The following is a 24,514-nucleotide window of genomic DNA, read 5'->3' as shown; positions in this document are numbered from 1 at the left end:
CTTCCACAACTGCTGCTGGCAACGCATTCCATGCTCTCAACTCTGTGTAAAGAACCCGCCTCTGACATCCCCTCTATACTTTCCTCCAACCAGCTTACAACTATGACCCCTCGTGCTAGCCATTTCTGCCCTGGGAAATAGTCTCTGGCTATCAACTCTATCTATGCCTCTCATTATCTTGTATACCTCAATTAGGTCCCCTCTCCTCCTCCTTTTCTCCAATGAAAAGAGACCGAGCTCAGTCAACCTCTCTTCATAAGATAAGCCCTCCAGTCCAGGCAGCATCCTGGTAAACCTCCTCTGAACCCTCTCCAAAGCATCCACATCTTTCCTATAATAGGGCGACCAGAACTGGACGCAGTATTCCAAGTGCGGTCTAACCAAAGTTTTATAGAGCTGCAACAAGATCTCACGACTCTGAAACTCAATCCCCCTGTTAATGAAAGCCAAAACACCATATGCTTTCTTAACAACCCTGTCCACTTGGGTGGCCATTTTAAGGGATCTATGTATCTGCACACCAAGATCCCTCTGTTCCTCCACACTGCCAAGAATCCTATCCGTAATCCTGTACTCAGCTTTCAAATTCGACCTTCCAAAATGCATCACCTCGCATTTTTCCAGGTTGAACTCCATCTGCCACCTCTCAGCCCATCTCTGCATCCTGTCAATGTCCCGCTGCAGCCGACAACAGCCCTCTATACTGTCAACGACACCTCCGACCTTCATGTCGTCTGCAAACTTGCTGACCCATCCTTTAATCCCCACATCCAAGTCATTAATAAAAATTACAAACAGTAGAGGCCCAAGGACAGAGCCCTGTGGAACACCACTCACCACTGACTTCCAGGCAGAATATTTTCCTTCTACTATCACTCGCTGTCTTCTGTTGGCCAGCCAATTCTGTATCCAGGCAGCTAAGTTCCCCTGTATCCCATTCCTCCTGACCTTCTGAATGAGCCTACCATGGGGAACCTTATCAAATGCCTTACTGAAGTCCACATACACCACATCCACAGCTCGACCCTCATCAACTTTTCTAGTCACATCCTCAAAGAACTCGATAAGGTTTGTGAGGCATGACCTACCCCTCACAAAGCCATGTTGACTGTATTTGATCAAGCCATGCTCTTCCAGATGGTCATAAATCCTATCCCTCAGAATCCTTTCTAACACTTTGCAGACGACAGACGTGAGATTTACTGGTCTGTAATTGCCGGGGATTTCCCTATTTCCTTTCTTGAAGAGAGGAATTACATTTGCCTCTCTCCAGTCCTCAGGTACGACTCCAGTGGAGAGCGAGGATGCAAAGATCTTCGCAAGTGGCGAAGCATTTGCATTCCTCGCATCCCAAAGCAGCCGAGGACAAATCTGGTCCGGGCCTGGCGACTTGTCAATCTTAATGTTTGACAAAATTTTCAGCACATCAGCTTCCTCTATCTCTATCCATTCCAGCATGCACACCTGCTCTTCAAAAGGTTTCATTCGCTACAAAGTTTGTTTCTTTCGTGAAGACAGAAGCAAAAAACTCATTTAGGGCTTCCCCTACCTCCTCAGACTCCACACACAAGTTCCCGATGCTATCCCTGATCGGCCCTACTCTTTCTTTGACCATTCTCTCATTCCTCACATAAGTGTAAAATGCCTTTGTGTTTTCCCCGATTCGTTCTGCCAAGCCTTTCTCGTGACCCCTCCTGGCTCTCCTCAGACCATTTTTGAGCTCCTTCCTTGCCTGCGTGTAATCCTCTCTAGCTGAACTTGACCCTAGCTTCCTCCACCTTATGTAAGCTACCTTCTTCCTTTTCACAAGAAGCTCCACCGCTCTCGTCATCCAAGGTTCCTTTATCTTACCCCTTCTTGCCTGTCTCAGAGGGACATATTTACTCATCACTCGCAACAACTGTTGCCTAAACAGTCTCCACTTGTCTATAGTTCCCTTACCATGGAACAATTGCTCCCAGTCCATCCTTCCTAACTCATGTCTAATCGCGTCATAGTTTCCTCTTCCCCAATTAAATATCCTCCCATTTTGCCTAATCGTCTCCTTCTCCATAGCTATGTAGAATGTGAGGCAGTTATGGTCACTATCACCAAAATGCTCTCCCACCACAAGATCTGATACCTGCCCCGGCTCGTTTCCGAGCACCAAGTCTAGAATGGCCTCTCCCCTCGTCGGCCTGTCAACGTACTGCGTTAGGAAACCCTCCTGAACACGCCTTACAAAAACAGCTCCATTCAAATCTTCTGCTCGAAGGAGGTTCCAATCAATATTAGGAAAGTTAAAGTCACCCATTACAACAACCCTACTGCGTCCACACTTTTCCAAAATCTGCCGACCTATGCTTTCTTCAATCTCCCTGCTGCTATTGGGGGGCCTGTAGAAAACCCCTAACGAGGTGACTACTCCCTTGCTGTTCCTAATTTCCACCCATACTGACTTGGTAGGCAGATCTTCCTCGACAATGGAAGCTTCTGTAGCTGTGATACCCTCTCTGATTAGTAGTGCTACATCCCCTCCTCTTTTTCCCCCCTCCCTATTCTTTTTAAATGTTCTAAACCCTGGAACATCCAGCAACCATTCCTGCCCATGAGAAATCCATGTCTTTGTTATGGCCACAACATCATAGCACCAGGTACTGATCCATGCTCTAAGTTCATCACTTTTATTCCTGATACTCCTTGCATTAAAGCAAACACACTTTAAACAATCCCTTGGTTCCTTCCCACTAGCTGGTCTACCTCTTGCTACTGCCTCACTTGCATCAACTCTCACCTCCGGTATACAGCTCAGGTTCCCACCGCCCTGCCATACTAGTTTAAACCCTCTCGAACTACTTGAACAAACCTTCCACCCAGGACATTGGTCCCCTTCCTGATATTCCTCTCCCAACACTTTACCCACAACCGAAGTAAGGCTCACTGGTCAATAATTACCAGGGTTGTCTCTACTCCCTTTCTTGAACAAGGGGACAACACTTGCTATCCTCCAGTCTTCTGGCACTATTCCTGTAGACAATGATAACAAAGATCAAAGCCCAAGGCTCTGCAATCACCTCCCTGGCTTCCCAGAGAATCCTAGGATAAATCACATCCGGCCCAGGGGACTTATCTATTGCTATCACCTCCTAATGAACCTCAATCCCGTCTAGTCTAATAGCCTGCATCTCAGTATTCTCCTCGACAACACTGTCTTTTTCCTATGTGAATACTAATGAAAAATATTCACTTCGCACCTCTCCTATCTCTTCAGATTCCACGCACAACTTCCCACTATTGTCCTTGACTGGCCCTAATCTTACTCTAGTCATTCTTTTATTGCTGACACACCTATAGAAAGCTTTCAGGTTTTCCTTGATCCGACCTGCCAAAGACTTCTCGTGTCCCCTCCTGGCTCTTCCTTGCTCTCTCTTTAGGTCTTTCCTGGCTAACTTGTAACTCTCAAGCGCCCTACTTGAGCATTCATGCCTCATCTTTACGTAAGCCTCCTCCTTCCTCTTAACAAGAGAGAGTTCAACTTCTTCGGTGAACCACGGTTCCCTCGCTTGACCACTTCCTCCCTGCCTGACAGGTACACACTTATCAAGGTCACGCAGGAGCTGTTCTTTGAGCAAGCTCCACATTTCAATTGTGCAGAACAATTGTGCACCATAAGTCTTCCCTAATCGCCTCACAATTGCCTTTCCCCAAGCTTTCACTCTTGCCCTGCAGTATACATGTTCCTATGCTCATGTAAACATAAATGAATTGTGGTCACTATCGCCAAAGTGCTCACCTATCTCCAAATCTAACGCCTGGCCTGGTTCAATACCCAGTACCAAATCCAATGTGGCCTCGCCACTTGTTGGCCTATCTACATACTGCGTCAGGAAACCCTCCCGCACACTGGACAAAAGCTGACCCATCGAAAGTACTCGAGCTTTAGCATCTCCAGTCGATATTTGGAAAGTTAAAAGCCCCAAAACAATACCCTGTTACTTTTGCTCCTATCCAGAATCATCTTTGCAATCCTTTCCTCTACATTTCTGGAAATCTTTGGAGGCCTATAGAAAACTCCCAACAGGATGACCCCTCCCTTCCTGTTTCTAACCTCAGTCGACGAGTCCTCATCAAACGTCCTTTCTGCCACAGTAATATTGTCCTAGACTAACAATGCCACACCTCCCACTCTTTTACCACCTTCCCTGATCTCACTGAAATATCTAAACCCAGGAACCTGTAACCATTCCTGCCCCTGTTCTATCCATGTCTCCAAATTGGCCACAACATCAAAAGTCCCAGGTACCAACCCATGCGGCAAGTTCACCCACCCTATTCCGGATGCTCCTGGTGTTGAAGACGATACACTTTAAACCACCTTCCTGCCTGCCGGTACACTCCTGCAACTTTGAAGCCTTAATCATGACCTCACTACTCTCAACCTCCTGTACACTGGAGCTACAATTCAGATTCCCATCCCCCTGCTAAATTAGCTTAAACCCTCCCAAACAGCATCCTGGTAGAAGTCCTCTGCACCTTCTCTAAGGCTTCCACATCCTTTCTATAATGAGGTGAACAGAACTGAACACATTATTCCAAGTATGGTCTAACCAGGGTTTTACAGAGCTGCAGCATAACTTCATGGCTCAAACTCAATTCCCCTGCCAATGAAAGCCAACACACCATATGCAACTTTAAGGTATCGGTGGACGTGGAACCTAAGGTTCCTCCGTTCCTCCACACTGCCAAGAATCCCGCCATTAATCCTGTATGCTGCACTCAAATTCAACCTTCCAAAGTCAATCACTTCACTGTTCAGGGTTGAATTCCATCTGACACTTCCTTGTCCAGCTCTGCATCCTGTCAATGTCCCGTTGCAACCTACAACAGCCCTACACGCTCTCCACAACTCCACCAACCTTTGTGTCATTAGCAAACTTACTAACCCACCCTTCCACTTCCTCATCCAAGTCATCTATAAAGATCCCAGAACAGATCCCTGTGAAACACCTCTGGTCACCAAGCTCCACACTGAATATATTCCATCTGTCCTCTATTGGACAGCCTATTCTGTATCCAGACAACCAAATTTCCCTGTATCTCATACCTCCTTACTTTCCCAATGAGACTACCATGGGGAACATGATCAAATACCTTGCTAAAATCCATATACACCACATCCACTGGTTCTTGACAAAGAAATCAAAATGTTAATTCATGTTGGAGAGAATGCAGAATTCAGGCCTCTACCAGATCAACCATGACTTTATCAAGTGGCAGAGCTGAATGAAGGGGCCAAATTGCTTATGCCTATTCCTCATTCACATGCTCATATGAAGAGTTGTTGACTGAAGAAGAGCATGTCAACACGCAATAGGTTGGATGGATACTTAAATCAAAGGCACATTTGATCAAGGCTACCATGCGTGTAATGAATAAACATAAAAATGACTCACTTTCAAATCACGGACATGGGCTAAGGATAGCACAGCTAGGCCATCCAGTTTGCTCTGCTATCCAGAGATCATGGCTGATCCGTTAGTCCTCAATTTCATCTGCATGCCCAACTGATTAAAAATCAGTCCACCCCAACCTTTAATATACTACCTCTGCCTGTCACAGTCAGCTGAAAATATGTGGCAGTTGGTTGACCTATCAATGAGAAGCATCTATCTGGCACTAATTGAACATGGAGAACAAATCATGCACATTTCCTAAAACCGATGGCCGTTCCCAAAGCTTGATTCCAAGTTGTACGACTTAACCAACAGAATTTATAAACAGCAAAATACAGCAGACTTGGTGTTCACCAGCACCTGTGGGACCAAGGGTGCGTTGGGTGATCAAAAATTCCACTTGATAAAGAGGTTCAAACATCAACATAAAAACACAATGCAGGGATTATACACATTTTATTTACAGCATAAATCTCAAATAAGAATACAACTTTGCCTTAAATATTGGCAGACAGCCCTCAACTAACTACTCAAACATGACAGAGATTGAAATAATACAGTAAACTCCCAGTACTTGAGGCATATAATTTTTGCCAATATATCAAGAGTGGAGGTTTAAAAAAGAAAGCTTGCTGAAGTCTAAAGGCAAACTGAAGTTGCTTCGCATTGTAATTTGTTATTGGAATGTATGAATTTAGTGCGCTGTTTACAATCTGGCTTATACCACACTTGACGATTATGGTGATTTCATGGTTATGACTGATTTTTCACATCTGTGTGGTGAACTGAGGTCAGTGTGACTGAACAGAGCAAGTCATAAATGACTTACACCATCAAGGGCAGTCTGGAAAAGGTGCGAGAAAGCAAGGTGCTAAAAATGAATGTATTTATTTGATCAGAGTATTTATGGGGAAAAAGAGCAAAATTAACCTTTCAAGGTGGTGATCTTTCGACAGAACATTGTGACTAAAGGTCATTGAACCAAATCAATAACTCTACTTTGCATGCTGCAGGAATTGCTAGAACCAATGAATACTTAAAACATTTTGGGGCTTCTATCTGGTATTTTGTTTTTGGAAATGCAGGTGATTTAGATTCTATGTAAAAAGAACCTCAAAGAGAAAGGTTTTACTATTATCTTTTTTCCCGAGTCACACTTACAATTCAAGAATTTGCAGGATCAAAGAATTCTACATGTTCAAATCTCAAATCAAACACTTATCCACTGATTACATTGTAAAAGTTGGCAGTAGCTACACATCACTTCAAAAATATTTTCTCACATGGCTTGTTTCTTACCTTGCCTACTAATTTCTTCCTGCAAGAGTTCTTCCATGGCTTCTTCTTCAGCTATATCTAATGGAGTTTCTCCTTCACTGTTGACTGCAGCTACATTTGCTCCATGACTAATTAAATACCTGCAAAATCATGTTCAAAAGAGACAGTGTATGACACTTCCAGTAAACACTCAAGCGTATGCTAATACCGCCAATAAGGGCTTGAATTTAATTCTGATTTTATCTTTAAAAACAAATTGCAAGACAAAACAATTACCTTCAACTCAAGGCTAAATACGAGGGATGCAATAGTTTCATTAGTCCATGAATTTATTTCTAAAGGATTTTTTGTAATTTTGCCACAATGGAGACTGAACTCAAACTCAAACTATTGTTTAATGCCTATTGTTCAATGCCTGTTGTTCAATTTCCTAAACAGAAGGGGATGGGGAGAGGCCACAGAAATGGAGGGAACTTGAAGTACATTTACATTGCCCTTTGCAGTTGATTTGATACAGTGAGCATGTGAATGGCAAGACATTTGAGAACAATGTGATTTCACGATTTTTGAAACCAATGAGTCAAATTCAGATTTCCCAAAACTTCAATTCCAGCAAAATTGTGCACCATTCTGTCTCACAGGACAGAAAAATCCAATGGAAGAGAGTCTGTTGCAAGCCAAAGTTATGGAGTTACCATAACAAACCATCTAAATTCAAGCTCATGATATAATAGTATTGACCAGAGTGGAGTTAGGTCACAGTGGAATGTGAACATCACAGGCAAGCTTTAAAACAAATGATGCTCAAATCATCCAAGTCTTGCCAGATAAGAAATCTAAAAGCACTTGATTCAAGACAAAGTTAAGACTGCAAGTGGAAAACTGTGTTGTGCCGCAAAAAAAATGCTCAACACAAATGAGTTCAAAAGTCCAATGAGCTTGTCAACCATTCTAAAGCATAAGGCCATCTTGGAACAGGTTGACAAACCGGCATTGTCTCCAGCAAGAGGATGAGAATTGCTGTTTCTTGATGAGCATGTTCTGCTTTTGGCTCAAAGCAAAGAATGCTCCCATCACAGGTCCAATCCTGCAGGAAAAAGGGAGTCTGTTCAAATTAGCACAGTGATCATATCCCTCAACATGAAGGGTATTCATATTGCAAAGACTGGACTACACCTCCATAAGGAATGAACAATCGTCACTTTAACCATACTGACACGTGCAGACGTATCTTCAGTAAACTTCAGTAAGCATCTTTCCGAAGATGAGATCAAGAATCTTTTTCCCCTCATACGTTCCCTGTCACAGATGTTGACCATCAACCATCCTTTAGAAGGGGAGCTTCTCATGGAGTATTGGTGCTGCTGAACCACTCTGATGGGCCAAAGTCCACTGTACAGAGTATATTCAGTGAATAAATTATAAAACTTGGAAGTCACAGCTAGTGTCAGTGGTAGCATGAAACTATCATATCAATTGTAAGTAGTCCTTGCTGTCCTCCAGGGAAGCAAGTCTGCTCTTCTTACCAGTGTTTCTAACAGTCTGGGATGATCTAAAACTCACCAGAAACTTGGCAATGTGGTCAACTCTTAACTACTCACTGAAGCAGCTTTGCAAATTGCTTAAATCAAGGTCAATTAGGGATAGGCAGAAGATCCTACTCTTGCCAGCAATGCCCACATCCCAGAGACATGGCTTGGGGTTGATGAGGTTTAAGTTAATAAATCACTGTTTCAAACATTCTAACAATCAGTTAGCCCTAAATAAGCATGTAAGCAAAAACCTGAAACAGACAGAGATAGGGCAACTAAGTTATAGGAGTAGAATAAGGTGGTTTGGGCCCATGCCACCTCCTCCACCAACCACTGCAAGTATGTTTCTCAACCCTATTCTCTTGCTTTCTCCCTGTATCTTTGATCCCCCATCAAAAATCTCTCAGTCTTAAATTAGTCAGAAATCACATGACAACATATTACAGTACAAAAGGTTTATTTGAAAACTAAAGTTTTCGGAGCCTCAGTCCTCCTTCAGGTCTTCGTGAACAGCTGGGAGGAGGACTGGGGCTCCGAAAGCTTTAGCTTTCAAATAAACCTGTTGGACTACAATTTGATGTCTTGTGATTTGACTTTTTCCACTCCCACCCCAGTCCAACATTGACACCTCCACATCTTAAATACACATTTTCTTGGCCTCCATAGACTCACCATCCTCGGTCTTAAGAAATTCCTCCATAATTCGGTTCTCATGGCTCAACCCTTTGCTCTCAGGCTGTGCCCTCAGATCCTATCTCGCTACTAGTGGAAGCTTCATACCCACTTTCACTCTATCAACGCATCTCAGTATTCTGCAAGCTTCAATCAGATCCTTCCCTCATCAACATAGACCTGAGTCCTCAACTGTCCCTCACATGACAAGCCCTTAATCCCCAGGATCATTCTTGTTACTCTCCTCTGGACCATCTCTAGCATCAACTCATCCATCGTTGGATAAAGGGCCCAAATGTGTTCATAATATTCCAAATGCAGACTGACCACAGCCTTATACAACCCTCAGCAATACATCTCCGTACTTGAAATGAATGCTAACATTGTATTTGTTCCTGTTATGACATGGGTTGCTTTTAGCAGTCACCATTCCCAAGTACTCCTAGGCCCATTGTTACATTATATGGGCTGCATTCAGCACAGCTAAACCATTTTCTAACTCCTAGTTCTTACTTATTCAGCCTTTCTTCTGTGCTGAGCTGCTACTCAATTTCCTTGTTTACCTAGCCCTTCCATAGCTCTCTTTGGGCTCTGTTTCCACCTCTCTGCCTGCCCACCCACCCAACCCACTTTGGCTTCAGCATGAACACCAGCTAATAACCCTTCTGAGGAACAGTCACTGGATTTGAAATGTTAACTGTGCTTTCTTCCCAGAGATTCTGAGAGACCTGCAGAGTTCCACAGAAAATTGTTTTTGTAGCAGATTATGAGCAACTTGGGTATGTAATGGGAAATTACAAAACTAGTTTTGTAGTTCGCAATTGAAAGGGCACGATTCCAGACTGAGACACGGAGCCCTTGAAAATCAATCACATAGCTGTTCAAATGCAGGATAAGGCTACCAAACCTTTGGTACCTGAAGTAGCGTAGAAACGTGCCAAGGAAAGCAAAACCGAAAACAATAAACAAGCCTGTATAAAGAACCATGAAGTTGTTCACTTACTCTGCTATGTCTGCATATCCACAGGAAGCAGCAGCATGCAATGGTATCCAACCTTCATTGTCTGGCTGATTAATATTTGCAGAATGTTCCACTAGGAATTTCACCATATCCAGATTATCATCTATACATGCCTATAAGAGATATGAAAAAACATTTTCATTCAATATTTGCTAGAGTCAAAAAACTCAAGCACACCTTTTCACAACAGCAAATCAGAAGTACATCGTGGTTATGCTTAGAGAGAGGAGACAGAGTGTGTGGGTAAAAGGCTACTTGTGTAGCTAGAGCCCCACGTACAGTGGCGTGCAACTGGGATCAGTGCTGTGTCCCTTACTGTTTGTGATTTTGTAAATGATGTAGAGGAGAATGTGGGATGAAGAATGTGGGATGGATGATAGCAAAGCTTGCTGATGGCACAAAGACTGATCAAGTGGTTAAGAAAAGGAGGAAGTTCTTTGTTTATATGACCATATAAATGGATTGGTCAGATGGGCAGATCATTGACACAGAACTTAACCCTGATAAATGAGAGGTAATGCTTTTTGGAAGGAGGAAAATGACAAGTGGTTACTCTATGAATGGCAAAGTGTTGAGAGGCTCAGAGCATTAGCACTATCTTGGGGTGCTTGTCCACAGATCTTTGAAAGTGCCAGTATTGGTTCACAGGGTAGTTGGGACAGCGCTCAGGACACTTGTCTTCATCAATTGTGACATGGATTATGGGAACAGAGGTGTCACGTAGAGCTTTGGTTGCACAATTGCTACACTTGTCCAGTTTTGATTTGAGGAAAACTTTTCACCCAGAGAATGGCAGGGGTCTGGAATGAACAAGAATGGTTGAGAGTGAGCCACCCTGGGGAGGGTGGATTGGACAGGAAAGCTGACCCTTTAAAAAGAACATGAATGATTACTTGAAGTACCATAACACTGTCACTGGGCTTCCTGTTGTCAGTCGAATCCTTTAAAAAAAAGGAAACTGACCACAAAGCTCCCCAGCTCTTCAAGTTACAGTCGTAAACCCTCATTAAAAAGCATGCAAACAGACTTCCAGACTCTTGGGCACTACACACCCCCAAAGCTGACAAATGCAATTCTACAAATGATCAATGGTGTGTTTCATTACTTCAGACAAACTATGAAATAGAAATTAGACTTATAGCACGAGTGATAAATGACACAGGTAGATATTTCTTACAGTCACAGATCAATAGAAGCTGTTTTGCACTGCTTTCAGACAATATAACGAAGCTGCGAAGTGACGTAACCGGGTCAAAACATGTGTAGGTGCCAGTGTTGGACCAGGGTGGACAAAGTCAGAAGCCACACGACAACTGCTTTATAGTCCAATAGGTTTAGTTGAAATTAAAAGCTTTTGGAGCGCTGCTACTTCATTGTGAAGTGATGTAACCTCCAAAGAGCAGTTAAAATCACACCATTACCACCACCTCTAACAAGTTAGTATTCATTGAGTGGATTCACATCAGAACACTTTCAGTAAACTCCACAAAATAAATTTCTGATCAAAGAAACCAAATGCCCTAGTTTTCAGGCTGAAGAACACACCCCATGACAAATCTTGCACTCATCAATGAGGACGTGTACATTATGGGAACGTCCAACAAGGTTTAAGTGGACAGAAATTATGCAGCTTTGACCATTTGTTCTCAAAGAAATGTTCACAATTTTCCTCAATATTTGGTAAATCTGGCCTCACGGGCTGACCTACTGAAGGAGCAGGCTCTGTACGCTTCCTGAATTTCAACAGTGCTATGCACTCCTGCTTATTTTTAAATAAAGTCTACACTGTCATATTTGTAAATAAATGAAACTTGCACTCCTTTTCTAAAATCACATTTAATCACCCACTCTCAGAAAACATGCTGCTGCAACAATGGCAGTTCATCAAGTAATTTTTCACTTGATACATCATGTACATTTAACTTGGGAAAAGGCCATACAGTCAAAACTATATTAAGATAGGGCCAAAGTTTTCAACAGAAAGAGACAGACAGACAGACAATCAGCACGTCTCAATGTTCACTGATTTCCACATCAGAGCTGTACAGCATGGAAACAGAGCCTTTAAGTGCAACTTATCCATGCCAACCAGATATCCTAAATTAATCTAATCCAATTTGCCAGCATTTGCCCCAAATACCCCTCAACGTTTCCTAGTCGTATGCCCATCCAGGTGCCATTTAAATGTTGTTGCACCAATGTCCACCATTTGCTCTTGCAGCTCATTCCACGTGCACCACCCTCTACATGAAAAAGTTGCTCCTTAGGTTCCTTTTAAATCTGTTACCTTCCATTTTAAATCTATGTCCTCTAGTTTTAGAATGTTACCCTGAGGTCAAGACCTTGTCTATTTACCTTATCCATGCCCCTCATGATTTGAGAAATCTCTGTGCAGGTCACCCCTCAGCCTTCAATGCTCCAGGGGAAGTACACCCAGTCTATTCAATCTCTCCCTACAGTTCAAACCCTCCAACCCTGGAAACATCCTTGTAATTTTTTTTATGAATCCCGTCAAGTTTCACGACATCCATCCCTTGGCAGGGAGCCCAGAATTGCACGCAGCCTTCCAAAAATGGTCTAATCAATGCCCTGTACAGCCACAACTGACCTCACGGCTCCTGTACTCAAAGTACTGACCAATAAAGGCAAGCATACCAAACACCACCTTCACTATCCTAACTACCTGCAACACCACTTCCAAGCAACTATGAACCTGCACTTCAAGGTCTCTTTGTTCAGCAACACTCCCGAGGACCTTCAGTGTGTAAGTCTTGCCCTGAATTGCCTTTCCAAAATACAGCACATCACTGCAACAGAAACAAACTAATGTTGATTACTAAACCACCTGAACATCTAACTTTTCAAAGACATTACCCATAAATACAGCAATGACCAGAAAAATTCTGGTAGACTCTTCAGTCTCTTGACCCTATGTTTTCAGTTGTTTAACACCGAACCTCCACCATATATCTGGATCAAATAGAAGTGAACAGCCTTTAAAAATTCCAAAATCCAATTCTCGCAGTCAGCTAAGCCTCTGCTGTCAGCATCTTAACTACCAAGCCGGTATTCCACAATCAATCCTGCCCGTGCTGAACTATACTGGCTTTCAATCAAGCATGTCTTGGTTTTAAAATTCTGAACTTACTTTCAAGTGCCCTTGTAGACTTGACTCAATGACAGCAAGGGAAGGGCAAGGCAGTTCCAAATCAGTACAGTGTGACTTGGAGGGAACTTGTAGTTGGTGGTGTTCCCAAGTACTGAAAGAGTTGAAGGACAGCAAGTTGCTGCAGTGTATTTAGATGATGGCACACCATCATGCCATGAACAGAATAAGGCTTGTTTCCCTTTCACATAGGAAATGAATGCTTTTAATATGCAAAACTGGCTTTCTTACAATCTGCCAGCATCTCAATTTTTTGTGTTAAGTCATTGTTCTCCCAAGTACCTCAAAACCTTCACTTAGAATTAAACTGCTTTAAGATTCTATTCTGTGAACATAAATTTAGGCTTTCTAAAAGGCTGCGCTTTGGACAACAGCCTTATACCGATGGGATCTGATGCAGTTTCAGGCCAAACCAGTGGCAAGTCTGATGACTACTGCCTGGAGACATCCCAAGTTTCAGCAGCTTTTGAGCCTTCACTGCTGCAGTTTCAATCCAGTTCCTAACTGACGTTGGCACCAGACTCAATCTTTCAGAGAAGCCACTGAGTGAGCGGCATGGGAAAACTAAGCAAAAAATACCAGCTCGAAGATGTGGCTCAGGCACATTTCTGGCATTGAGTATAATGAGCTTTATTCTACAGGTTATCAAGTTATACCTTAGATGGGAGCATTTTGTGCTGTTTATGACAACCTGCAAGTTGCACTGTTCTTGTTAGAACGAAGATACGTCTGTCTGACTTCAACAAAACAAAGAGCTAGGCAACAGAGCTCCTAAATATCAGGCACACTTGAACGGCAGAGACTCGATGGGCCAAATGGCCTCATTCTACTCCTGCATCTGACAGTCTAAATTATATTGCAAATTACTCCATTCCACAGAAAAAAAAAACAAACAGTCACTATTATATTCAGAATTATTCAAATAAACCAAATGTGCCAAAAAATTCTGAACTCTGGAGTGGAAAACTCAATAAAACTGGCTTACTTTAAAGAATACAAAAGATATACTGCCTTTGGAAAAGCAGACTGATAATGATACAAGGGCCAAATGGTAAATTAGGTGGTCAGATGGAAAAGCCTTAGTTTACACTATTAAGTTTTTTAAATGCAGAAATGTTAGTGTTTAAAGTGAGAGAGTCAATACAGACCAAAAAATAATCTTCTGATGTTGGAATTCATAAAGTGGCATAATTTGAAAATTAGACTCAAAGTGCATTGGTAATGGAATAAGGACATACTCTTCATACATTCAAGGCAAAATAAATTGACTTGAAACACTAACTCCTCTCCAGCGGTGCTAACTGATCTGCTGTGCATGTCCGAGATAAAAAGGTGTAAAGCTGCATGAACACAGCAGGCCAAGCAGCATTTTAGGAGCACAAAAGCTGACGTTTCGAGCCTAGGCCCTTCATTAGAAATGGGGAAGGGGAAGGGTGTTCTAAATTAAATAGGGAGAGAGTGGGAGGCAGATCAAAGATGGGTAGAGGAGAAGATAGGTGGAGAGGAGACAGACAAGTCAAAGAGGCAGGGATGGAGCCACTAAAGGTGAGTGTAGATGGGGAGGTAGGGAGGGGATAGGTCAGTCCCACGAGGATGGGCAGGTCAAGGGGGCAGGATGAGGTTAGTAGGAAGGAAATGGGGGTGCGGCTTGAGATGGGAGGAGGGGATAGGTGAGAGGAAGGACAGGTTAGGGAGGCAGGGACAAGCTGGGCTGGTAGGGGAAGGGGAGATTTTGAAGCTTGCGAAATTCACATTGATACCATTGGGCTGCAGGGGTCCCAAGCGGAATATGAGTTGCTGTTCCTACAACCTACGGGTGGCATCATTATGGCACTGCAGGTGGCCCAGGATGGACATGTTTGAGGAATGGGAGGGGGAGTTGAAATGGTTCGTGACTGGGAGGTGCAGTTGTTGATCGCCAGGACTTTCAGTTTGCATCACTACTTTTTAAAATTCTGTCACAGGAAATGAGCATTGCTGGAAAAGTCAGAATTTATTGCCCACCATGTAGTGGTGATTTGCCTCCTTGAACTGCTGCAGTTTTTGGGGTACCCAGTGTGTTTTGCGGAAGGAATTGGAGGATTTTGACCTGGGGACAAATGAAGGATTGTGGATTCAAAATCTCCCCTTCCCCCACCGCATCCCAAAATCAGCCCAGTTCGTCCCCTCCCCCCACTGCACCACACAACCAGCCCAGCTCTTCCCCTCCACCCACTGCATCCCAAAACCAGTCCAACCTGTCTCTGCCTCCCTAACCTGTTCTTCCTCTCACCCATCCCTTCCTCCCACCCCAAGCCGCACCTCCATCTCCTACCTACTAACCTCATCCCACCTCCTTGACCTGTCCGTCTTCCCTGGACTGACCTATCCCCTCCCTACCTCCCCACCTATACACTCCTCTCCACCTATCTTCTTTTCTCTCCGTCTTCGGTCCGCCTCCCCCCCTCTCCCTATTTATTCCAGAACCCTCACCCCATCCCCCTCTCTGAAGAAGGGTCTAGGCCCGAAACATCAGCTTTTGTGCTCCTGAGATGCTGCTGGGCCTGCTGTGTTCATCCAGCCTCATTTTATTATCTTGGATTCTCCAGCATCTGCAGTTCCCATTATCAAGGATTGGCAACAGAGTTCTAGTCAGGACGGTGTGCAACTTGGAGGGGCAACTTGCTGGTGGTAGTGTTCCCATGCAGCTGTTGCCCTGGTCCTTCAAGGTGGTAGAGATTTTGAAAGGGACCAAAGACACAGCAAATTGCTACACGGCACCTTGTATTTGGTACACACTGCTGCCACTATGTTATAGCGGGAGTGGTGAACGAGATGTAAATCACGCAGGCTGCTTTGTCCTAGATGGCGAATTCCCAGTGCGTTTATGTACTGCACCCATCCAGAAAGGAGGGACCTCATTAACAGACTCTTGATATGTGTCTTGTAGATAGTTGTTGGGCTTTGAGGAGACAGGAGCAGAGTTACTCACCACAAAAATCCTAGCCTCTGACCTGGTCCTCTCAGCTAAAATGGTTCCACAGCTGCTCCATTGCAGTTTCTCATTAATGCACACACAGCCCTCAACCAAGGATACTGACCAAGACTGATGCAGCAATGCTAACATTTGGATTCTCTCCTATTGGTCATAAACATTGCTTAGCAGTTGTTGGTGGTGAATCATACTTTCCACTTATCAATCCAGCTATTCACTGGGTAAAGTCAACAAAAATACACAAATAATTTACTGCACATGTATGAGCAGCCATGATTGAGAAAACTACAACAGACAGCACAAAAAAGCATTACTGCTAAATAATCAAACTCAGGCTGCATATACGTGGAAACGCAATTGGCAATTCATTGCTCTTCTGCTTTGACAATTCATAAGCATATAACAAACAGCAGTTATGGTTCAATTTTATTTCTTTCTGGTCCTAGGAACAGACTGCTGCACCTCAATCACGGGCAAATCACTATTGCTATTTTGGACACATTAGAACATGGTGGAGTTCAAAACAATACCTTTTCAATCAATTCATCATTCAACATGACTCAATTTTATGCCCTTTCACTAAGGACTGGCTTACTATTTTCTGTTCATCTATTATTCAGGCTTGAGATTTAGTGTCAATTTTACAGTCTGAGAAGAATTTACAGATTATTCCAAAGCAGTTTTAAACAAAGTACTTTTGAAGTGCAGTCATCATTGTAATCACTTGCCTCTAAATTCTGTGCAACCTAACAGCTGCATATTTCATTTGTGCATTGTGCAGTCTGTGTATTACACATCTGTCTCAACACCAAGCACTGGAGATTAAAATGATCCTTCTACTCCAGCAATCTGAACAGAGGAACTTGCAAAGTTTGGTTCATGGATTTTAAGCTGCTGGCTGAACAAGGCTGCACAAGTGTTCATCCACAGATGGAGAAAGTCTAATCTCTGCAGCGTCAAAAGGAGATGAATTGGGCACATTCCAAGTTGCAATCACCAAAGTGTAAAACATCAAGTTATTTGCAATCTTTGTTACAAGGAATTCAACCAGAAAAAAAACAATTGAGTCAAAAAACATTTTGGGCCGAAAATAGCTGATGCCAGTCAGGACTTGGCATATCTAAATTTAAGAGAGAGAAAATAAGATTTCAGGGTTTCCACACCTGATTACCCATATTTTCACTCCCTTCACAATCAATTTCAAAACTCTCCAGAACTACACCTGACAAATGTGGATATTTTCGTGCTCCATACAGAACTACACAAACCCCTACACATTTAACTGCACTTATTTAATGCCCTTGTGGTACAAAATGTGTGTCTACAAATATATACAGAGAAACAGGGTCATATGGACTGATCAATCATTCAGTGAGATAATGCCTAAAATCCTACACCTTCCATCCCTATCCCATATTATTTTAACCCTTGACACCAAAAACAAAAAAATCAATGACAGCCTTGAAAAAATAAGCTTCTGGGGCAGAACACTGCAAAGGTAGTGTTTTCAGTGAAATTTCTCCTCATTCAGTTAAATATGGCTGACTCCTTATGCAGAGTGACTGTTATACTCTCGACTACCCAGCCAGGGAAGCAACCTCCCAATGCCTATTCTGCCAAAACTAAAGGTGGAGCTAACTGCGTCTTCTTCAAAGCTCCAACGACTACTTGCTCACAGTCTCTTCTCCAAACAGCTCTTAGCTCACAAATCTAGCAAATCACCCTGACCAAAGCAAGTTACATTTTTATGGCACATTTAATCTAACAAAACAGCCCAATCTGTCAAAATGGGGAATTAAGTAAATGTCAAGTAGCAACAAAATGATCTTGGGAGCAAATAAAAAAGTTGAATAAAGTGGGTTGAAAGGATCATCTTAAGGACAGGAAAAAACTGGATAATCAGAAAATGAGAGATTCATGTAGCTATGGGAGTGCAGTAATCACAAGTGACTTCAATCTACCATTAGACTGAGTAAGTCTAATGAGCACCACTGCTTAGAGAACTCTGGGAACATGTTTGAGAAAGTTTTCAACAACCAAATGTTGAAGGATCAATGAGGGCACAAGCTATTTTAGATCTGGTATAATTCAATGAGAAAGGACAAATGAATAACCTTGTTACAAAATAACTAATAGCAAAGTTCCTACTTAAAGATAGTGACCACCATATAAAAGAATTTTACATTACATTTGAGAAGATTTTGATCAATCTGAAAATAAGGTTTTAAAAGATTAAATTGGGCACTTATGAAGCTATGAGGGGGAAATTGGTTGTGGTAGATTGTGAAACAAAACACGTTCGGTTTCACAGTAGATTAGCAATGGCGGTATTTCAAATAACTAATGCCTGGCTTGCAAAAAACAAACATTTCTTTCAAACAAAAATGCCTAACAGGAAAAACAAGAATACCACAGTTTTTTTTAAATCAAGCTCAAATGAGGTGACATATTAAAGGTTTCCTAAAAGGCAGCAAGCTTGAGGCTTGGGAGAATTTTATAATTGAGCAAAGAATGATCAGGAAATTGAGAGAACAGAGTAACATAAAACAGCAAATAAAAATGGATGGTAACAGCTTCTACAGGTATATAAGAAGGGTAAACTGGTCCTTTGAAGACAGAGATAGGAGGTTTTACAGAAGAAAGGAATGGTACAAAAGCTAAGTATTCTGCCTGTCTTTAGAGGAAGACAAAAAGTCTCCCTGAAATAACTGATACGATAGAACATAGAACAGTTCAGCACAGTACGGGCCCTTCAGCCCACAATGTTGTGCCCAAAGTTTACCCTAAACCTAAGGTCTATCTAACCTCCAAACCTACCTTATCATTCATATGCCTACCTAACAGCCACTCAAATGCCCAAAGTGAGGCTGACTCCACTACCCTCTCTGGCAATGCATTCCACGCCTCGGCCACTCCGAGTCAAGAACCTATCTTTGGCATATCCCCTATATCTACCTCCACTCACTTTTAAACTATATCCCCTCCTAATAGCTAACTCCACTCTAGGAAAAAGTCTCTAGCTGTCCACTCCACCTATACCTCTGATCTTGTTGTACACCTCTATCAAGTTAATATTTATTGAATAATTGATACAATTGAAAGCACACAAGTGAACAACATTAGTAAAAGTAACAAAAAAAGAGAATTGGCACGGATACCACAAGAATTACTGCTTGGGCCCTAGCTATTCACAAACTACAATAACTAGACACAGGGGCCAAATATAATATTGCTAAATTTGCAAATGATGCTAAACTTGATGGCAATGAACTATAAATGCGATGTAAAGAAGATTAGAATAGGATGACACATGGAATATAATGGAGCCAAGTGTTACGTTGTCTGGTTGGGTAGAAGGAATGAAGGTGCAATGCATTTCTTAAAGGCTGAAAGATTGGAAAGCCTTGATATCCAAAAGATGCAGATGCCCTTGTTCATGTTAGTGAAAGCTGGTATGCAGGTACAGGAAGCAATTCAGAAAGCAAACACCGTTATAGCCTTTGTCACAAATGGGTTTGAGCACAGATTGAAAGACATGTTGCTTCAATTGTACAGAAAACTGGCAAGACCAAACCTGCAGTTTTGTATGGAATTTGGTCCCCTTTCCAAGGAAAGCATACTTGCCATCAAAAAAGTGTACAGCACAGATTCAGACTCATTCTTGGAACGGTGGGGCTGTCCTGTGAGTGGAGATACAGGAGACGAAGCCTGTGTTCTCTGGAGCTTAAAAACAATGAGGCAATCTCATAGAAACTTATAAATTTCTTAACAGATGGAGTCATACAGCACAGAAACTGACCCTTCGGTCCAACTCATCCATACCGACAAGTTTGCCAAACTGAATAGTCCCATTTGTCTGCATTTGGTCTATACCCTTCTAAACTTTCCATATTCACATACCATCCAAATGTCTTTTAAATGTTGAAATTGCACCTGCCTCTACCACTTCTTTTGGCAGTTCATTTCACATACAAACCACTGTGTAGAAAAAGTTGCCCCTGACATCTCAATCAAATCTTTCTCCTCTCACCTCAGTACTCTGTCCTCTAGTTTTGAACTCACCCACCCTAGGGAAAAGACCTTCACTATTTACCTTACATTTACATATTTTTAATAAGGGGGTTCACCCTTCAACCTCGACTTTCCACCCTATCCCTATAACACAAGCCCTCCAGTACCAACAACATCCTATTAAGCTCTCCAATTTAATAATACCCTTCCTATAGCTGGGTGACCAGAACTGAGCACATTACTCCAAATAAGACCTCACCAATGCTGTGAAAGTTCAGCAGCATCACAAGTCCTACACACATTGCTATGAGCAAAGAAGGTCAACATGCCAAATGCCTTAGCCACCCTGTCTACCTGTAATGCAAATCTCTCAGAACTATATACCTGAATCTCTAGGTCTCTGTTTGACACCACCTAGGGCCTACTAACTAAGTCCTGCCTTATTTGCCTTTATCCAACCTAAACTCCATCTGCCACTCCTCAGGCCACTGGCCCAATTGATCGAGACCCCTTTGCAATCTTAGATAACCCTTCTTCACTTATCAACTAGACCACAAATTTTGATACCACCCACAAACTTACTAATGTTGCCTCCTAAATTCTCATTTAAATTGTTTATATCAATGACAAACTGCAGTGGACCCATCACGATTCCCTGCCAAACACTGTTGGTCACAGGTCTCCAGTCTGAAAGACAATCTTCCCCCACCACCTTCTGACTCCTGTCAAGCCAATTTTGTATCCATTAGCAAGCGCTCCCTGAATCCTATGTTATCTAACTTTATTAATCAGTCTACTATGCATAACTTTAACAAAGGCTTTATTGAAGTCTATGTAGACAACATCTACTGCTCTGCCCTCAATCTTTTTGGTTCTGTCCTCAAAGATTTCCATCAAGGTAGTGAGATACAATTTTCCACACACAAAAGTGTGTTAACTATCCCTAATCAGTGCCTGACTCTCCAAATACATTCAAGTCCAATCTCTCAGAATCCCCTTCAACAATTTACATACCACTAATGTCAGACTCACCAGTCTATGGTACCCAGTGTCTCCTTGCAGCCTCTCTTAAATAAAAGTACATGAGCCTCCGTACCTATTCTGGCCTACGTGACCCACAGCAATGTGGTTGATGCGTAAGTGCCCTCTGGGCAATTAGAGATGGGCAATAAATGCTGGCCTAGCCAGTGATGCCCTCATCCCGTGAATGAATAAACAAAGCACTTCAGCCTTCCGTCACCTCATCCACGGCTACAGATGATGCAAACATCTCTACTCGTGGCCCCATAGGTTTCAGCTCACAGAAGTCCTGGTAGTAATTAGAATTGAGACTGTTTCTTCTGTCAATAGGAGATAATTTAGTGCTGATAAGAAACTGCATACTGCAGTGTAAACAAGAGTGCTTTATTTCAACTATCAACCAGTGTCGGTTAGAACCCTGAAGTGATGATACAAGATTGAAAATCTAAACTCATTTGTTCTGTTGAGCTATTCTTGTCTATTGTGAAGAACCACCGGACCCGAAACATTAACTCTGCTTTCTCTCCACAGGTGTTGCCAGACCTGAATTTTTCCAGCAATTTGTTTGTTTCTAAAACATGCCAATGGCTTTCTCAACTTGTTGCTGTACCTGCATTTTGCATGTTAATAAACAGATATTTTCTAATCAACCTGTTCAAAAATGCTATTACCTTTTGAGATCAGATGGGCCTTGAATCCAGGCTAAATGTTTCAGTGGTAAGGAGACTACCAGTGCACCACAAGAAACCTCAAAGTCCATGTATTATTTGAACACACCCACATCACTAATGCAAATTTTCAACAACTGACAGAAACAAAGTGAACTTGGTGCTTACCACCATCCACTCTTCCTCAAACTGTCTTTGGTCTTGAAGCCCAGCAATAGCCTTCGTTCTTCCAACCTCTGGTGTCCACCTTGTGCTCCATTCTTTGCCTCAAAACCTCCTTTTACACATTTGGCTTATGTCCAATGATTTGCACCAAACACTTGTCATATCTCCTTACCTATGTGCATCTTTGCTGACAGAAACGAGCAATTCAATTCTGGAAAAGCTTTTCCTGGTTTGAAGCTACAGAAAGAAATCTACATCAGTTCTCTCAGTCTCATGGCAGGAAGCAGTCAGTGTGGGGGAAAAATCTCAACACTCTGCAGGAGAAAATCAGGTAAAAGTAATCTCTATTTAAAAGCTAAGGAAAACATCAAAACTGAAAATAGGTGATGGTATTTCGACTTACGAGCTAGCTCCAGCATTTATTTTGATCATGGTAGGCCATCCAACTCAAAAGCCTGTTCCCACATTTCCCCTCATCCTTTAATCCCTTTAACCATTAAGCACTGTACCCAACTCGAAGTCATACATCTTGACCTCAACTGCTTTCTGTGAGCAAACTCCACAGGCTCACCACTCTGAAGAAATTTTTCAACTCAGTCCAAAATGGTTTACTAAAAATTTAAATGCCCACAGTCACAAGGTCTTCAAAAAAACAAAAATGGAGGGCCACTTCAGCCAAAGTAATGGAGGGATCCCCATAAATCCTCTACCTCATTGAAAGAGAATAGTACATCCTGAAGGAAAATGGCAATTTTTTTGGTATTGGACTTCAGAAAGGCATATGCATTTTCAAGATCTTGGAAGTCAAGAATTATCTTCCAATTCTCAAAAAGGGGATTTGGAGAAGGAGAACGAAAAGGTGGAACTAAATTAATAGCATAAATCTTAGGTTAAATGTGAAATTAGTTCAATTTGTCCTTGCATACAAGAACATATGTTTTTATTTTAAAATGCTACAGCTGATCATTCAAACCTCAAGTTACTGGTCCCTGACAGTATCATAACAGAACAAGTGTGCTTCTTTCAACATTATTCATCAAGTCCTTTATACAATCTAAACACCTTACAATAATATTTTTCAATGTTTGCCAAAACATCCTGCTCCCTCACACCTGGAAGGTGTCAGATAGTTTTTTGGATGTGAGTTTGCTTGCTGAGCTGGAAAGTTAGTTTTCAGACGTTTCGTCACCATTCTAGGTAACATCATTGAGCCTCCGATGAAGCGCTGGTGTTATGTCACGCTTTCTATTTATCTGGTTAGGTTTCCTTGGGTTGGTGATGTCATTTCATGCATTGGTGATGTCATTTCCTGTTTTTCTCAGGGGATGGTAGATTGGCTCCAAATCAATGTGTTTGTTGATGGAGTTTCGGTTGGAATGCCATGCTTCTAGGAATTCTCGTGCGTGTCTCTGTTTGGCTTGTCCTAGGATGGATGTGTTGTCCCAAAGTGGTGTCCTTCCTTATCTGTATGTAAGGATACGAGTGATAGTGGGTCATGTTGTTTTGTGGCTAGTTGATGTTCATGTATCCTGATGGCTAGCTTTCTGCCAGTTTGTCCAATGTAGTGTTTGTCACAGTTCTTGCAAGGTATTTTGTAGATGACGTTCGTTTTGTTTGTTGTCTATATAGGGTCTTTTAAGTTCATTAGCTACTGTTTTAGTGTGTTGGTGGGTTTGTGGGCTACCCTGATGCCAAGAGGTGCGATTAGTCTGGCAGTCATTTTGGAAATGTCTTTGATGTAGGGGAGTGTGGTTATGGTTTTTCTCAGAATTCCTAGAAGCATGGCATTCCAACCGGAACTCCATCAACAAACACATTGGTAGATTGGCTCCAAATCATCTCCTGAGAAAAAGAACAGGAAACGACATCACCAATGCAGGAAATGACATCACCAACCCAAGGAAACCTAACCAGATAAATAGAAAGTGGGACATAACACCAGCACTTTATCAGAGGCTCACTGATGTTACCTAGAATAGTGATGAAATGTCTGAAAACTAACCTTCCAGAGCAAGCTCACATCCAGAACCTCTCACAACCTGAGCTACAAATCTTCTCAAAACTCACTAGATAGCTTTTTACTTGAAAATAGCTATTGCATTTATCTAGGCAATTGATCAGCATTCAAAAGCAGTTACAAAATCTTTAGTGCAAGAATCATTAAACAGAAGTTGTAGGTAGTTACTCAAACAAGATTGCATTAGGCACTAATTTTGAAAGTTAGTTTACGAGCTGAGAGATATATTCCAACCAAAAGTCTTGTACACTTTAGCATTATAAAGGCTACATACATGAAGGTTACTTCCTTTAACAGTCAATAGCCTTTGAAGGTCTTAAAAAATGAAATTCTTTCAGCACCAGAACATGAGTACACAGCTGCAAGCAAATTTCGTTAGTAAGCTACTGTGCTGTTAAAAGGAGGCCAATAAAAGGGTAAAGATTTTGCTCAAACTTAGCTTCACTTCCAACTGATTATGGTACCATATTGCCAAATACGGAAGAGAAATCCCAGAGAAGCCCAGATGTACAGTTTAACAGCATGAGAACACTACCTGGAATTAAAAGAATACGCATT

General features: G+C 42.2%; 1 protein-coding gene across 8 annotated transcripts in view; it reads right to left on the bottom strand.

Annotated features, from left to right (window-relative positions):
• ppp1r12a (protein phosphatase 1, regulatory subunit 12A) overlaps positions 1-24,514 on the bottom strand; it is a 193,120-nt gene that overhangs the window by 117,766 nt on the left and 50,840 nt on the right. For all 8 annotated transcript variants that reach the window (XM_059652591.1, XM_059652593.1, XM_059652592.1 and 5 more), the window contains exons 2-3: positions 9,918-10,048; positions 6,732-6,850 (exon numbers count right to left, since the gene is read on the bottom strand). In XM_059652591.1, coding sequence (XP_059508574.1) covers positions 6,732-6,850; positions 9,918-10,048 — 250 coding nt within the window. The remainder of the gene's footprint in view (positions 1-6,731; positions 6,851-9,917; positions 10,049-24,514) is intronic.

This window comes from Stegostoma tigrinum, chromosome 18 (genome assembly GCF_030684315.1).
Source record: "Stegostoma tigrinum isolate sSteTig4 chromosome 18, sSteTig4.hap1, whole genome shotgun sequence".
Taxonomy (NCBI): domain Eukaryota; kingdom Metazoa; phylum Chordata; class Chondrichthyes; order Orectolobiformes; family Stegostomatidae; genus Stegostoma; species Stegostoma tigrinum.
Note: the sequence above shows the minus strand (reverse complement) of the source record. Positions and strands in the feature narration are given on the sequence as shown.